Source organism: Heptranchias perlo, chromosome 8 (assembly GCF_035084215.1).
Source record: "Heptranchias perlo isolate sHepPer1 chromosome 8, sHepPer1.hap1, whole genome shotgun sequence".
Lineage (NCBI taxonomy): Eukaryota > Metazoa > Chordata > Chondrichthyes > Hexanchiformes > Hexanchidae > Heptranchias > Heptranchias perlo.
The window spans coordinates 1,872,413-1,889,835 of NC_090332.1; the positions used below are offsets into that span (position 1 = coordinate 1,872,413).

General features: G+C 46.8%; 1 protein-coding gene across 3 annotated transcripts in view; it reads left to right on the top strand.

Annotated features, from left to right (window-relative positions):
- Nucleotides 1–1,792: 1,792 nt before the first annotated feature.
- The window catches only part of LOC137324335 (uncharacterized), an 85,551-nt gene continuing 69,920 nt past the window's right edge, over nucleotides 1,793–17,423 (top strand). Inside the window, exons 1-7 of one of the 3 annotated variants that reach the window (XM_067988498.1) lie at nucleotides 1,793–1,873; nucleotides 4,161–4,502; nucleotides 5,294–5,632; nucleotides 9,967–10,101; nucleotides 10,283–10,356; nucleotides 15,109–15,150; nucleotides 15,253–15,295. In XM_067988498.1, coding sequence (XP_067844599.1) covers nucleotides 1,822–1,873; nucleotides 4,161–4,502; nucleotides 5,294–5,632; nucleotides 9,967–10,101; nucleotides 10,283–10,356; nucleotides 15,109–15,150; nucleotides 15,253–15,295 — 1,027 coding nt within the window. In that variant the 5' untranslated portion in view covers nucleotides 1,793–1,821. Of the gene's footprint in view, nucleotides 1,874–3,465; nucleotides 3,699–4,160; nucleotides 4,503–5,293; nucleotides 5,633–9,966; nucleotides 10,102–10,282; nucleotides 10,357–15,108; nucleotides 15,151–15,252; nucleotides 15,296–17,423 lie in introns of those variants that run through there. The other 2 variants (XM_067988496.1, XM_067988497.1) reach the window with 2 other exon arrangements.

The following is a 17,423-nucleotide window of genomic DNA, read 5'->3' on the forward strand; positions in this document are numbered from 1 at the left end:
CATCCTTCGATACAGGGGTAGTGCCAGAGGACTGGAGAAATGCAAATATTACACTCTTGTTCAAAAAAGGGTGTAAGGATAAACCCAGCAACTACAGGCCAGTCAGTTTAACCTCAGTGGTGGGAGATCTTTTAGAAACTATAATCCGGGACAGAATTAGCAGTCACTCGGATGAGTGTGGATTGATTTGGGAAAGCCAGCACGGATTTGTTAAAGGCAAGTCGTGTTTAACCAACTTGATAGAGTTTTTTGATGAGGTAACAGAGAGGGTAGATGAGGGCAATATGGTTGATGTGGCGTATATGGACTTTCAAAAGACGTTTGATAAAGTGCTGCATAATAGGCTTATCATCAAGATTCAAGCCCATGGAATAAAAGGGGCAGTGGCAATATGGATACAGAATTGGCTAAGTAACAGGAAACAGAGAGTAGTGGTGAACGGTTGTTTTTTGGACTGGAGGGAGGTGTACAGTGGTGTCCCCCAGGGGGTCAGTGCTGGAACCATGGCTTTTCTTGATATATATTAATGACTTGGACTTGGATGTACAGGGCACAATTTCCAAATTTGCAGATGACACAAAACTTAGAAGGGTAGTGAACAGTGAGAACGATAGTGATGGACTTCAAGAGGATATAGAGAGGCTGGTGGCATGGGCGGACATGTGGCAGATGAAATTTAATGCAGAAAAATGCGAGGTGATACATTTTGGTAGGAAGAATGAGGAAAGGCAATATAAACTAAAGGGCAGAATTCTAAAAGGGGTACAGGAACAGAGAGATCTGGGGGTATTTGTGCACAAATCGTTGAAGGTGGCAGGACAGGTTGAGAAAGTGGTTAATAAAGCATACAGGATCCTGGGCTTTATAAATAGAGGGATAGAGTACAAAAGTACGGAAGTCATGCTGAACCTTTATAAAACACTGGTTTGGCCACAGCTGGAGTATTGTGTCCAGTTCTGGGCACCGCACTTTAGGAAGATGTGAAGGCCTTAGAGAGAGTGCAGAAGAAATTTACTAGAATGGTCCCAGGGATGAGGGATTTTAGTTACATAGATAGACTGGAGAAACTGGGATTGTTCTCCTTGGAACAGAGGCAGTTGAAAGGAGATTTGATCGAGGTATTCAAAATCATGAAGGGTCGAGACAGGGTAGATAGAAATAAACTCTTCCCATTGGTGGAAGGGTCAAGAACCAGAGGACATAGATTTAAGGTGATTGGCAAAAGAACCAAAGGTGACTTGAGGAAAACTTTTTTACCCAGCGAGTGGTTATGATCTGGAATGCACTGCCCGAGGGGGTGGTGGAGGCAGATTCAATCATGGTCTTCAAAAGGGAACTGGATAAGTACTTGAAACAAAACAAAATTTGCAGGGCTACGGGGAAAGGGCGGGGGAGTGGGACTAGCTGGATTGCTCTTGCATAGAGCCGGCACGGACTTGATGGGCCAAATGGCCTCTTTTCATGCTGTAACCTTTCTATGATTGTATTATTCTATAAGTCGTTACAGATCTTTTCCTTCTCTGTGTTGAGAGGGAAAGGGTTCAGGCTCATTCTCCTCCGCTGATTCCAAGCTGTTTACATAAAGATTTTGTTTTGTACTTAAACATCATCAGTTCCAATTACGCTGCTTCTTGGGTTGATAAATAAATCTGCGGGTAGCGTGCTGGGTTCAACCGGGGAAAGCCATTGCGTTGTTACTTCCTCATTCAGTACCAAATAAGGATTCTAAACAAAGGAACAGGGAAATTGAGAAAGGTTCAGTTAACTCTGCCACATTCTTTATCCAATTACAAATCACTCACCAAAGCATTTGGAATCAAAATGATTCTCAGAGCACCCGTTTCAGTCACTCTGATCTTCTGCTTTGTTGCTGGTGAGTACACTGGTAGGGAAATAGTGGGGAAATGCACTACTGTAACATGTGGCATGTTACTGAGATATGGACAGTTCGGAAAGGGCCCAGGGCCAAGCTTTGGTCTGTGGCTAGGCTTGACGGGGGTGGGTGGGGGCTCTAAGAGTTGGCTTTAGCAGTCCTGGGCTATGGTGGGAAAGAAAAATCAGCCGGAGGCCCTGTTCCCGATCGCTGTCCACTTACGTGGACACGGAGTGAGGGCAGATTTGGGGCTTGGCTGTGTTAAATCTCACAGTCAGATGGTGCAGCAATGCACACACACTGGCTCAGCTCACCCGTGAACAATGGCCACTTGGTCAAGGTACTGGAAGTAAGCCAGCACCCTGATATCGTTCCCCAGCCTGAGTTACCAGATCCCAGATACCCGTGGGACTGTACCCCAGATTCAGGAATTACCAGATTCAGGGATGGACAGGAGGAAAAGGGGAAAAGGAGAAGTGAAATTGGAGTGCAGACAGAGAAAGGGACTGTGGAATGAAAGAGACTGGGCAGAGAGAGAGAGACTGTGGGCAGAGAGAGTGAGACTGTGGAAGGAAAGAGACTGGGCAGAGAGAGAGAGACTGGGATGAGAGAGAGAGACTGTGGGCAGAAAGAGAGAGACTGTGGAAGGAAAGAGACTGGGCAGAGAGAGAGGGTCTGTGGGCAGAGAGAGTGAGACTGTGGGCAGAGCGAGGGAATGTGGGCGGAGAGAGAGACTGTGGACAGAGAGAGGGACTGTGGACAGAGAGAGAGACGATGGGCAGAGACAGCGTGTACAGAGAGCGTGTGTACAGAGAGAGCGTGTACAGTGAGAGTAGATGGTAATGTGGTGGTTACTTTGAGCTCAACCAAACTCTGCTGCCAGTATCGTAATCTGCACCAAGTCCCGTTCACCCATCATCTTTGTGCTCGCTGACCTACATTGGCTCCTGATCCAGGAACGCCTCGATTTAAAAATTTTTATCCTTGTTTTCAAATCTCTCCGTGGCTTCGCCCCTCCCTATCTCTGTAATCTCCGACAACCTTCCGAGATCTCTGCGCTCCTCCAATTCTGGCCTCTTGCGCATCCACCATTTTCATCACTCCACCATTGGCGGCCGTGCCTTCAGCAGTCTGGGCCCCTAAGCCCTGGATTTCCCTCCCTCAACCTCTCCGCCTCTCTCTCCCCCTTTAAGATACTTCTTAAAACTTACTTCTTTGACCAAACCTGTCCTAATATCTCGTTTTGTGGCTCTTGACAAATTTTGTTTGATAACGCTGCTGGGAAGTGCCTGGGGCATTTTACTACGTTAAAGGCACTGTATAAATGCAAGTAGTTATTGCTTTGTTACTGGACTAATAATCCAGAGAACGTGAATTCAAATCCCACCATGGGCAGTTTGAGAATTTGAATTCAGTTTAAAAATCTGGTATCAGTAAAAGTGACCATGAGCTGTCGGATTGTCGTTTGGTCAGGCAGCCAATTTTCATTCCGACCTTTGCCCCCAAAGTCCTTGTTTGGTAATATCTTACGGACAGTGCGCACTTTGTGAAAAGCAGAGAGCGCTGAGATCATGTGACGCTAGACATGGAGACAGGCAGCTCCTGACACTTTCCATGTGTAAAGACAGGATACTCCTGTCCGTCACTATTAATCGCCCAGTTAGACCACGCTTTCACATCGAGCAGGGGTCTCTGCAGAAGGAGGAGTGCAGCAAATTGCACCCAATGCCATCAATGAACTGTTCACTGCCAGAACGGGCGGTCGGCCAAAGTCAAAATGGAGCCCATCCTATCGCTCTCAGCACTGGCACGCAACATTCTACAGGTGAAGTGTTATCACTGGGACGGGCTGCCTTCAGCCACAGAAATCTGTAAACGTTATACCATCGGACAGTCGTGTCGGGGTGACATTCCACTGTGTTAATTTGCGACTTTTTATTTTCCATCCCCCAGGGTAGCAGCAGCCGCTCCTGAATAAAGATTATGAATCATAGCTGCAACTAAAGAGATGTTCGTCCCTTTCTAATCTGTCGCCTGGAATTTCCGCGGGGATTCTCTGGTGGGACGTCGGCAGAATCCCGCGGGGGAGCGATGTTAGCGGCTAAAACAAACGGTCATTTCCCCCGATTTCTCGCCTGTGTTGTGGCAGCAGAATCGGGGAGAATCCCGTGAATATTCAAGGCTTCTAATCTGAAACGGAGAGAGATCGTAAAAGTTGTTAAGTTGCGGCCTTACCATTTGTTGTTTTTGTTCCGTGATTTCATGCTGTAAATGTTTACCTTTCTAGGGGCAATGAATAACCCGATCCTTATTCAATCACCCCCAGTTATTACTGTGGTGAAGGGGCTGACTGTGCAGCTGTGGTGTGCCATGTATGATGCCTGTGTGAGTACAACCAATGTATACTGGTACCAGCAGAGGCCTGGGACAGAGTCCACATGGGTGATAAGTTTACAACCCACCCCTATTTGGAAAAGAGGTTTCCCTCATCGATTTTGGCCTTCCAGAGAAGTCGCCAGGAACATATACCTTCTGACCATCAGAGACGTGCAGCCCAGTGACACCGCTCTCTATACCTGCGGTGTGAGGGGAGCTTACCCTGAAGCAGGAACTCGGCTGAATGTAACCAGTAAGTAAATGTTAGCTCACACTCACAGTAACAATAATGAACGGTGTTTCTGGATATTCAAATAAAAAGCACAGACTATTGGATTGGATCTTAACACAGGAACTGTGTATTGGGACGAGCTGGGTTTGGCTAAATGCCCTTTCTTGTTACTAATTCTTTTGTCATCTTTGCCAGGGAAGCTCCTAGTCTATATTAGAAACTTTTAATTTGAGATACGCAAGAAATAAGGTCCCTGATGGCTGACTGGGTAAATGCATTTCTTGCTGTGGTACTGAGCCCCACTAAGGGCTAAGTACAATTCTTGGTCTCTGAGTCAGCTGATCTCACCCAGTATGATTCTGAGTCTTACCACGAGGAAAGGCCAAGGTACAACCCCAGGTCTATGATGAGGTAGAGGATCTCCCTCAGTGTATTAAAGCAGGAAAGGCCTAGGTACAGTCACTCGTTTGTTCTACGTTATTCAGTGCTCCTTTGTGTAAAGACCATCTGTTTTCTTCCTGATCTTTTCTAGGAACAGAGGAACAGGAGTAGGCCATTCAGCCTCTCGTGCCTGCTCCACCATTTGATAAGATCATGACTGATCTGCAGTCCCACCTTTAAAGAGATCTATGGTCCAGGAATTCAGGCATGGGGAGGAGGGGGGGTGCAGTGCAGATATTGTTTTGTCTGAATCAGTAATAAACTAACCCCAGTGCTTCAGTATGGTCATCTGTTCTCTCTTGTTAAACCCTATCCCGTGCTTCCTATGCTGATCCTTCAGATTGCTTATGTTTTTTCCTTAAAATGTGCAGGTGCTCCCGTTATTATCCAGTCTCCGAGCCTGGAACGTGTCACAGAGGGTCAGACAGCCCGGTTACAGTGCACCATACAGAAGGCCACAGTGAGAGACACCGATGTCCACTGGTACCGGCAACTACCAGGGCAAGATATGGAGTGGGTTTTAACACACGATGTAATGAACAACACACGAGGGGGCCCAGGGTTCACTGACCGTTTCCAGCCTTCCAGAGACATCGCCAATAACAGCTTCATTCTGACAATCACAAACGTGCAGCCCAGTGACACTGCCGTCTATTACTGTAAAGTGTGGGGAGATATCAGTGGGAATGGAACCCAGCTCAATATAACCAGTAAGTACAATTTACAATATATTAGTTTAAATTACTATATATGCAGTTAGAATATGCCATGTTCTGTTCTAAAGTTATATAAAAGTGAAAAGGATATAAAATACCAAAAGAGCTCAGACTTTTCAAAAAATGGACCTTACAAAAAGCGGTGATATAAAATGAGAATCTGGACTTTGTTTCACCGTTACTGTTTGGAGGAAATGTGGGTACCCAGCATCCCGTGCCCTCTCTGTCCTGCTGTGATATATCTGAAAGTATTGGTTCAGTTTACTTTCTCTGTCCCTTTAAATATCTTATATACCCTTGTGAGATAAAGTTGAACACGGACCAAATGCTGGAATATGGGATTAGAGTAGACAGGGCTTGATGGCCGGCGCGGACACGATGGGCCGAAGGGCCTCTATCCGTGCTGTATAACTCTATGACTCTATGACCTCAGATTTCTATAAAGTCGGAGGGTTGGGGGGCAGAGTTGGAGTTGGGTTTCGAGCAGGAAGTGACGGAATTTGGTGGGAGGACCAAAGATATGATAGAAGACATTTGTTTTAGGAGCCAAGGAGAGAGTGCGGACTATGATACGTGAGTGAAAAGGAATTCTAAACGTGGGTGGGCTGAGCCTGTGGAGGGATTTAATGAGGAGAAAGATGTTCAAATGGAAGGCAAGATGAGCCAGTAGTGAGACTGGGGGTTGACGAGTTTATGGGACTCTGTGTGGGAGAGGACTCGGGCTGCACAGTCTGAATTAGCAGAAGCTTGTGAATGGTAGAGGACAATGAGGAAAATATTTTGGTAATTGATCATTAAAAGGTGCTCTTGTGGATTCAGAGGGGCTGTTCTGGGTTAAGAGGGGCTGTTCTGGGTTAGGAGGGGCTGTTCTGGATGAAGAGGGGCTGTTCTGTATTAAGAGGGGCTGTTCTGTATTAAGAGGGGCTGTTCTGTATTAAGAGGGGCTGTTCTGTATTAAGAGGGTCTGATCTGGATTAGGTGAGGCTGTCCTGATTAAGTGGTGCTGCTATGTTATCCTGTTAATGGAAGGTAATGCCATGAATGAAACCGGCAACCGACTTTACACAGAATACTCAGACAATGAAAATACACTCACAAGGTCCTTGAAAATGGCCCCTTTTCTCTGTTCAATGAGCTGGACTGCTCCCATCCAGACTCCACCGACCTGTGACAATGCAGCACTCCCTGAGTACTGATCCTCCGACAGTGCAGGTTTCCCTCAATACTGACCCTCCGACAGTGCAGGTTTCCCTCAATACTGACCCTCCTACAGTGCAGCACTCCCTCAGTACTGACCCTCCGACATTGCAGTACCCACCCACTTAATCTCCTCCCGCAATCCATGTGCACTCTCCCCTATCATGGACTCTACCCACCCATTTACTCTCCTCCCACAGCCCATGTGCACTCTCCCCTATCATGGACTCTACCCACCCATTTAATCTCCTCCCACAGCCCATGTAAATGGCACCATTACCAGATCCCAAGGTTTCCCTGACCGTTTTCAGCCATCCAGGAATGTCACCAGTAACAGTTACATTCTGACCATTGTGAATGTGCCACTGCTGCCTACAAACGTGAGGCCATGGTTCAGGGGCCCAACCATTTCAAATTTGGGCCTCATTTTCCCGACGATCTGTGGTTGGTATCAGGCTCTCCGCTGCAGCTTGCCCGTTTGATGCAGTGAAAATAGGCCGCGTTTTGCATCAATCTGGCAGTAAGGGCCTGTCGGGGTGGGGGGAGGGGGTGAAGGCGGGTTGTGGGGGAGGAGGGAGGGTAGGGGAGGAGGGGTGTAGGGGAGGGGGTTTGTGGTAGGGCGGGTTTGTGGGGGAGGCAGGGTTTGGGGGGGTGGAGATGGGGTGTTGGGGGGAGGAGGGGTGGAGGAGGGAGCGGGATGGGAGGGGCGGTAATGGAGGATGGGGGTGGGAGAGCTCCTCCTGGCCCACAAAATCTTTTTTTTTAAGTGACCAAATTGTCATGTTTCAGTATTTTTGGCCAACTGAACACAGGAGGAGTCAAATGTAATTTATATTAAAAGGAAGATATTAAGTCACATTTTGCTCGCAAGGGAGCAAACTCATCCCAGAACTCATTACGTCGAGATGGTCCCAGATTCAGGAAGTAGCCCACCGACCAAAAACAGACCCGAAATGCGCAACACAAATTTAATAGAGTTCTTTCAGGAAATTACAGAATCTAGTGATAAAGGAAAAGGTGTAGATATTGTGAAAATGGCTTTTCGAAAGGCATTTGCTAAGGTGCCACAAAGGAGGCTTGTTGATAATTTTAAGGCACGCGGTATTAAAGGAGGTGTGGAAGCATGGACAGGAAGTTGGTTAAAGGATAGAAAACAAGAGTAATGGTTAGTGGATGGTTTTCAGACTGTGGGGATGTAAACAGTGATGTCTCCCAGGGCTCAGTGTTGGGGCCATTGCAGCTCTCAATATATACAAATGACCTGGACTCGGTGATAGGGGACACAATATGAAAATTTGCAGATGACACCAAAATAAGGATCATAATTAACTATGAAGAGGCCTTCAGGAGGACATAGATAGTAGATTGGCCAGATAAATTACAAAGGTTAAGAGGAGATTTGATAAAGGTTGTGAAAGGTTGTGATTAAATAAATCGAGACAAACTATTTTGATTAGTTGGTTAGTCATAAGTAGAGGGCATAAATTTAAGATCATTGCCAAAACATGATTAATTTTGGATTCTGGGAGAAGTTTCAATAAACATTCCCCTGAGACATGTTAAATGGTACCTCCCTTCTCCCTTGCCTTTCCAAGCACCAGGTGGGCACCCATCTGGAGGAGTGCAGAAGAAGCAGTGATAAGCCTTATGCCCAGTCCTGCTCAGGTGGGTGATCTGAGTGGGGCCTGGGTGCCAACTATCGCATCCATGCAGAAGTGAAGTGCCTTCTTTTGCAAGACCATTAGTGCCATTAATATGGTGTGAAGCTGCAAATGTAGCTGAGTTCAGGACAGGTTAGGCAAAGCACATTGCATCTCCTTCACCCCCCAAAGGTTAGCAGGAAAAACTGAAAACTATCTATCCATCCATCCTCACATCTCCACCATTCTACCCTGGTGGGCTGCCCTCCATGGACAACATCCCCCACCATCTCAGTCTATACCTATTCCTGTAAACTCCAGTCTCACGCTCAAGCAAATATTTATCCAGCTCCTTTTTTGAAGGAGTTAATCAGTTCAGCATCAAATTCTGCTGGGAGTTTGTTCCATAAATCTACTGCTGTCCGCTCTCTAGTCTTGCTTGTTAATTTTACAACTTCATTTTTCAATTCTGTGGCAAGAGTCTTGGACTAACAACCTGCTTATATCTACATCATGTATCTTTTGCACGAGAAGACCTGGAGAATACTCCCCTGGAATCTTTTCCCCCTGGAATCTTTTCCCCCTGGAATCTTTCCCCCCTGTAATCTTCCGTTTGCCAATGAAAACAAGTTCAACTCTGCCGCTCTTTCCTCATAATATAGAGACTGAGGTCCCAAAATCAATGTGATTTTGAAGATGAGGGTGCCCAGCACTGCATGTAATCAGGTAAACTGTGAGACTCTGCTCCTGGCATGGAGTTGAGTTCATTGGGAATCTCCGAGGATTTATCCAAATCTTACAGATAAAGGGTGAAATTTAACTTTGCCAAAATGGACGGTGACGGGTTAACCACCCGTTATGCAACGCGGCCTATTATCTTTCCATTGAAGACATCGTCTTCTCCAACTTGCTCACGAATGTGTTTGACATTTTCTGTTCCAATATGTAGAACTTTACACTTATCTACTTCACCATTCCTCAACTCATCTGCTCACATCTTTTTAAAATTAGTTTATCTCCTTTATACAAGTCACATGGCCACATCGATTGGCGATATCAGCAAATGTTACACTACTGTATACAAAGTACTCTCCTCCAGGCCGTGTAAGGTTTGTGTGATCAGCAGAGGATACAGAAGAGACCCCACTGGGCCTCTGGTAATCACTGTCCCTCCATTCGAGGATCTCTGCTGCTTTTATCAACACTTCTACTTCCTTTTGCCAAACGGTTTTCAACACAGCTAGAAAACATAGTAAATGGTCAATGTGTGATCCTGGGACAGACTGACAGCCCACATTATAGACAAATCAAAGTGCTCTATGTTTAAACTAACATTATCCCTCCAAGTTCCCACCATGTCGGGTTCCTGATCAATCTGAATTCCACCCTGGTTTTATTTTCCCATTGGCGCCATTTCAGACTGCACTGACTGAAGAGAATCTGATTTCTTCCCCTGATCTTCGGCCTGAAACATGTGTTTTCCTTTCACAGTTTCTGAAGCACAAGTGGATCGAGATGTGAAGACGACCCTTGTCTGGATCATTCTGGGGGCTGTGCTGGGAGTTACTGTCATTACTGGAGGCATTTTACTCATCAGATATAAACTTTTTGGGAAAAAACAATCCCGTATGTGTAACTAAATAATTCAGTTTGACTTGATTGTTTATATAGTTCCTAAAATATAAAAGGCCACAACTAATTGTTAAAGAACCTGTTTTGGTAATGTATAAAAAGTTATTATTGACAGCAAATTATGATTAATATGACTGTAATTGATGTTGGTGAGATTTTATCATTTACTTCACAGCATCATCGGGTACAGCTGGTGATCAGGACACAACTGCAGATTATGAAAATATTTCTTGTGCAAGAGACACACGGGTGAGTTCAGTTGGTTTTCGAGGATGTTGCTTTCTGTAATGAGAAAGGATCTGTGTGGTGGGACTGATCTGATGGTATGTTTGTGACTTCTTTTTACACCATTTTATCCAGTTATTTTCCAGCTCTTATTTTCCCCAGATGGCACTGTAGACCATCTGAATATTTGCAATTAAGATAAATGTCTTTGCATTGCACAAATGTACTTTGATGAATCTGTCCCTGGATGCAGAGATACTCATCACACACCGGCAGAGGATGAAGAGATATGTAGGCATAGACTCCAAGTCTGAACGATTTGAGTGAGGGTTTAGTGGGCAGTAGTTTGTAATATCTTTGGTCAGCAAATCTGCTGATTTCCCATTCCCCACAACATTACATTTGAAATTATCCTCTCTTTAAATCCTTCTGGGCCGTCGTCCAATCCTACCTCTACAATCTCCTCCAGCTCTATTATCCTGCACCTCATCACTTCATTCTTCTGACTCTGGCCTGTCGTGCACCTCCCAACCATTGCTCCTCCATTGGTAATAAAGCCTTCAGTCGCATGGGCCCTGCTCTTTGGAATTCCCTTCAAACTTCACTGCCTTCCGCCTTCCACTGCCATCCACTCCATCCACTCCATCCCTTCTTCCACTCCATCCACTCCATCCCATCTTCCACTCCCATCCACTCCATCCGAACTTTCACTCCCATCCACTCCATCCCATCTTCCACTCCCATCCACTCCATCCGAACTTTCACTCCCATCCACTCCATCCCATCTTCCACTCCCATCCACTCCATCCGAACTTTCACTCCCATCCACTCCATCCCATCTTCCACTCCCATCCACTCCATCCCATCTTTCACTCCCATCCACTCCATCCCATCTTTCACTCCCATCCACTCCATCCCATCTTCCACTCCCATCCACTCCATCCCATCTTCCACTCCCATCCACTCCATCCCATCTTCCACTCCCATCCACTCCATCCCATCATCCACTCCCATCCACTCCATCCGAACTTTCACTCCCATCCACTCCATCCCATCTTCCACTCCCATCCACTCCATCCGAACTTTCACTCCCATCCACTCCATCCCATCTTTCACTCCCATCCACTCCATCCCATCTTCCACTCCCATCCACTCCATCCCATCGTCCACTCCCATCCACTCCATCCCTTCTTCCACTCCCATCCACTCCATCCCATCGTCCACTCCCATCCACTCCATCCCATCTTCCACTCCCATCCACTCCATCCCATCTTTCACTCCCATCCACTCCATCCCATCTTTCACTCCCATCCACTCCATCCCATCTTTCACTCCCATCCACTCCATCCCATCTTTCACTCCCATCCACTCCATCCGAACTTTCACTCCCATCCACTCCATCCCATCTTCCGCTGCCATCCACTCCATCCCATCTTCCACTCCCTTCCACTCCATCCCATCGTCCACTCCCATCCACTCCATCCCATCTTCCACTCCCATCCACTCCATCCCATCTTTCACTCCCATCCACTCCATCCCATCTTCCACTGCCATCCACTCCATCCCATCTTTCACTCCCATCCACTCCATCCCATCTTCCACTGCCATCCACTCCATCCCATCTTTCACTCCCATCCACTCCATCCCATCTTCCACTGCCATCCACTCCATCCCATCTTTCAGTCCTATCCACTCTCCCCTCCTTCACTGCCGTCCATTCTGCCATCCTTTTCCTCCCTCTGCCATCCATTCCTGCTACTGGTCCTTCCCACTGCCATCCACTACCCCCACCCAAACTGCTGTCCATTTCCCTCCTCAAATTCCTGCTGCCATCCATTGTCAGCCTCCCTCTAACTATCACCCCTTCTCTTTCTCCCTCTTCCACTGTCATTCATTCTGTCTTCTCCTTGACATCTCATTGAAACATACAAAATTCTTTCAGTGATCCACAGGGTTGATGCAGGGAGGATGTTTCCCCTGGGTGGGGAGTCTAGAATCTGAGGTCACAATCTCAGAATAAGGGATAGGCTATTTTGCACAGAGATGAGGAGAAATTTCTTCACTCAGAGGATGGTGAATCTTTGCAATTCTCGACCCCAGAGGGCTGTGGAGGCTCAGTCATTGAGTACATTCAAAACAGAGATTGATAGATTTCTAGATATTAAAGGCATCAAGGGATATGGGGATAGTGCAGGAAAATGGCATTGAGGTAGAAGATCAGCCATGATCTTGTTGAATGGCGGAGCAGGCTCGAGGGGCCGGATGGCCCACTCCTGCTCCTATTTTTTATGTTCCATTTCCTCCCTCCCCTCCCCTCGCTATCTATTTTGTTCCCCATGCCATTTATTCCCCCCTCCCCTGCTTCCCCCCACTCCTACCTGTGTTTGGCAGTTAATGCACTGGACAGATCCTGCTCTCTTTTCAGTGGTCTCATGGCACTAACGACCTGCATCACCAGAATGGGAATTCCTGCCTGCACTGAGGCAGATATCCCGGCCATTAGCACTGGGACCGTGCTGAGAGGAGAGAGCGACCTGCACTCGGGAGGAACAGAACTGTGGTGCATTAAGCACTAACACACTGACTGGGGCCGCAAAACACTGACTGCCTGTGTGAAACACTGATGGTTGGCAAATAGGATTATGTATATGTTATAATAACTGAGTAATCAGACCCGATGGGTTTACATGGTGCCGGACTGTGTGCTTGTTTGATTCAGTGTCTTCGGATCTGCAATTTTTTGCAAAGCAGTTGCTTTTCCAGAACTGTTCTAGACGCACCCTTGGCAGGAGAAACAGTGGTTTGTGGTATTCACCCCTGTAATTATAGCATGTAGTTGTAGGCATGGGACCAGCAGTAAATCTGGCCTTGTTCTGGGGATAATTGAAGTTTCAATCAGGTAACATTAGAACATAAGAAATAGGAGCAGGAGTAGGCCATACGGCCTCTCAAGCCTGCTCCGCCATTCAACAAGACCATGGCTGATCTTCAACCTCAACTCCAATTTCCTGCCTGATCCCCACATCCCTTGATTCCCCTAGAGACCAAAAATCTATCTATTTCAGCCTTGAATATACTCAACGACTGAGCATCCACAGCCCTCTGGAGCAGAGAATTCCAAAGATTCACAACCCACTGAGTAACCTGCAGTCCCATTTTCTATTTGCTGTGCCTGTGTTTCTGACTCCACATTTGCTTGATTGGTATGTGAGCATTTGTTTAAAATCATTTCAGAATCCTTTAAAACTTGTCTTCGCAACTTTGCTGATAAACACTCTTATGGTATCTGAATTCCATTGCCATTATTGACTCCTACATGACATGACATTGTATGGTGTCCGTTCATGCTGTTCCCAGGTTGTTGCCACGCTGGCCTCAACTTATAGATTACAAGGTCAAGACTTTTTGGTCTTGGGAAAAATAAACTATAAGGCTTCTTTTAGGCTGGTTATACTTGTTACAAACACTCTACCCAACCCCGTGTCTCGCAATGTATCGAAAATAGTCAGAGTTTCTTCACTTGAATAATGAAGTGACAAAGAATCATACGAAGGTTACAGGACAGAAGGATGGCATTCGGCCCATCGAGTCCAGGCTGGCTCTATGCAAGAGCAATCCAACTGGTCCCACTCCCCCGCCCTTTCCCCATACCCCTGCAAATTTTTTCCTTTCAAGTTCTTATCCAGTTCCCTTTTGAAGGCCATGATTGAATCTGCCTCCACCACCCCCTCGGGCAGTGCATTCCAGATCCTAACCACTCGCTGTGTAAAAAAAAGTTTTTCCTCAGGTGTCTTTTGGTCTTTTACCAATCACCTTAAAATTATGTCCTCTGGTTCTTGACCATTCCACCAATGGGAACAGTTTCTATCTATCTACTCTGTCTAGACCCTTCATGATTTTGAATACCTCTATCAAATCTCCTCTCAACCGTTTCTGTTCCAAGGAGAACAATCCCAGCTTCTCCAGTCTATCCATTTAACTAAAGTCCCTCATCCCTGGAATCATTCTCGTAAATCTCTACTGCACCCTCTCTAAGGCCTTCACACCTTTTTTAAAGTGCGGTACCCAGAACTGGACACAATACTCCAGTTGTGGCCGAGCCAGTGTTTTATAAAGGTTCATCATGACTTCCTCACTTTTATACTCTTTGCCTCTATTTATAAAGCCCAGGATCCCGTATGCTTTTTTAACCGGTTTCCCAACCTGCCCTACTACCTTCAATGATTTGTGTACATATACCCCCAGGTCACTCTGTTCCTGTTCCCCTTTTAGAATTGTGCCCTCTAGTTTATATTGCCTCTCCTCGTTCTTCCTACCGAAATGTGCCTAGTTTTGTGGTCTAATCTTTCACATCCATGGCTCTGACATATTTCCAATCTCTTTATCCACTTGTCCTGTCGTGGTCTGAGTGTGTGTCCAAGTTGTGAACCTCAAAGACTGGGAAAAGGAAATCTGCTCTCAGACTACACTCTGCTCCCTCTGCTGACTGTTTTTATGCAGGCCCCAGAACTGTGGTATTTTCATCTGACGGTTTCTTTTTGACGTGTTCTCAGTGGCTGTGCTGCATCTTGTTCCAGTTGGGGATATCCTTTATTTCATGCTTCTCTGCACTCACTTTACAAGACTGATTTGATCTGACTTCTTTTGGTTATCGATTTAAGCAAAATGTGTGGATGACTGAAGTAACGTCAGTCGACGCAGTTGTCCCAGAGGATTCTTAAACCAACACCAGCAATATATTGGACAGGGTAACTATCCATTTGTAATTTGTTGCAGAACTCTGGAGATCGTCCGGCAGATTCAAATGCCACGTACATGGTAAGAAACTCCAATTTAAGAACGTTCAAAGGTTCCAACTGACCCTTCATTGTGCACGTGTTACACGATGGCTGTTCCTATCATTTCTCTGTTTTCTGTTAGGCATTACAGCGACCGGATCAGTCCATATACAGTGATCTTAAAGGTATGTTTCTGTAACACTTAACAAGGGTACAGGCAAAGCGTGTGTTATCTGTCAATTTTTGTACAAATGGTGAAACTGTGGGAAAATCTTCATGTAAAATGATCCATAGCAGCAACATTGCAATGAGTCCAGTGGGGTAAGGGGCCGTTGGTAGCCCAGTACAGTGATGGATAATCACATCAATTTATTGCCCCGATTTTAACTTGGGGCAGGAGTGTACGGGCGGGCCGAGCCACAAGCTTGGCGCAGGACTGGGTGCGGTGGGGTATGGTGGGACGGGGGTTGGGACCGGGGGCGTGGGGCGGGTGACTGCAAGAGGCCGCTGCCATTTTAACCCCTGGGCTTCATCACCTGATGATTTTAATCGGACTCCCTGCACGATGCTGGTGGCAACGACACGACGGCTGGCAGACGGGAGCAGGAAACTGGCGCAGTATCAGGCTGCCGCCAGGGACCCGAGGATATGGTCCCCAGCAAGTTCAGTGACGAGGGGGAGGGCGATTGATTTACGGGTAGGGGAAGAGAAGCCCAGGGCAGAGGAGGGCCAAGGATTCCTTGTGGGGCTGGGGAGCACTCCTGCCACGGAGGGATTTGAACACAAGGATGAGAATTTTATCTTCGAGGTGTTGTGGGACCGGGAGCCGTTGTAGGTCAGGGAGCACAGGGGTGAACGAGACTTAGTGCGGGATTGGTGCCTGTTGTAAAAGGTGCCCGTTCATGGTGTATCTGGAGTTAGATTCTCAGTCAAAGGACCTGGACCCTGTAAAGTTGTCTTCAACTCCTTCAACTCCTATTTTTGTATTTCAAATATCCTTAACCCTTCCAAGATGAAATGTTTTTGGCTTGAAGGATAGAATCCCAGTGGACTGGAGAACTGTACAGGACTCGGAGAAGCCTGCTTCAATGGCCAGGAGGCACTTCTGTACAAACACCATGGATTAGCAAAATGAATCCTCTAAAACCAGCAGAAATGTTTCAAGAGCACCGACAGAGCGAAAAGTCATGAGGGAAAACAACAAGGAAGTGAAAGTAAATCCATGGAAACCAACAAAGAAACAGAGAACAAGAGAGGGCTTCTTTTAGCGATTCTTACCCTCTCTCGGCAACTCTCAGGGCCCTGCCTCTATCAATATGCTCAGGGCCCTGTCTCTATCAATATGCTCAGGGCCCTGTCTCTATCAATATGCTCAGGGCCCTGTCTCTATATCAGTATGCTCAGGGCCCTGTCTCTCTATCAATATGCTCAGGGCCCTGTCTCTCTATCAATATGCTCAGGGCCCTGTCTCTCTATCAATATGCTCAGGGCCCTGTCTCTATATCAATATGCTCAGGGCCCTGTCTCTCTATCAATATGCTCAGGGCCCTGTCTCTATATCAATATGCTCAGGGCCCTGTCTCTCTATCAATATGCTCAGGGCCCTGTCTCTATATCAATATGCTCAGGGCCCTGTCTCTCTATCAATATGCTCAGGGCCCTGCCACTATCAATATGCTCAGGGCCCTGTCTCTATCAATGTGCTCAGGGCCCTGTCTCTATCAATATGCTCAGGGCCCTGCCTCCATATCAATATGCTCAGGGCCCTGCCTCTATCAATGTGCTCAGGGCCCTGTCCCTATCAATGTGCTCAGGGCCCTGTCTCGATATCAATATGCTCAGGGCCCTGTCTCTATCAATATGCTCAGTGCCCTGTCTCTATCAATATGCTCAGTGCCCTGTCTCTATCAGTATGCTCAGTGCCCTGCCTCCATATCAATATGCTCAGGGCCCTGCCTCTATCAATATGCTCAGTGCCCTGTCTCTATCAATATGCTCAGGGCCCTGTCTCTATACCAATATGCTCAGGGCCCTGCCTCTATATCAGTATGCTCAGTGCCCTGTCTCTATCAATACGTTCAGGGCCCTGTCTCTATCAATACGTTCAGGGCCCTGTCTCTATCAATATGCTCAGGGCCCTGTCTCTGTCAGTATGCTCAGGGCCCTGTCTCTGTCAGTATGCTCAGGGCCCTGTCTCTATCAATATGCTCAGGGCCCTGTCTCTATCAATATGCTCAGGGCCCTGTCTCTGTCAGTATGCTCAGGGCCCTGTCTCTATCAATATGCTCAGGGCCCTGTCTCTATCAATATGCT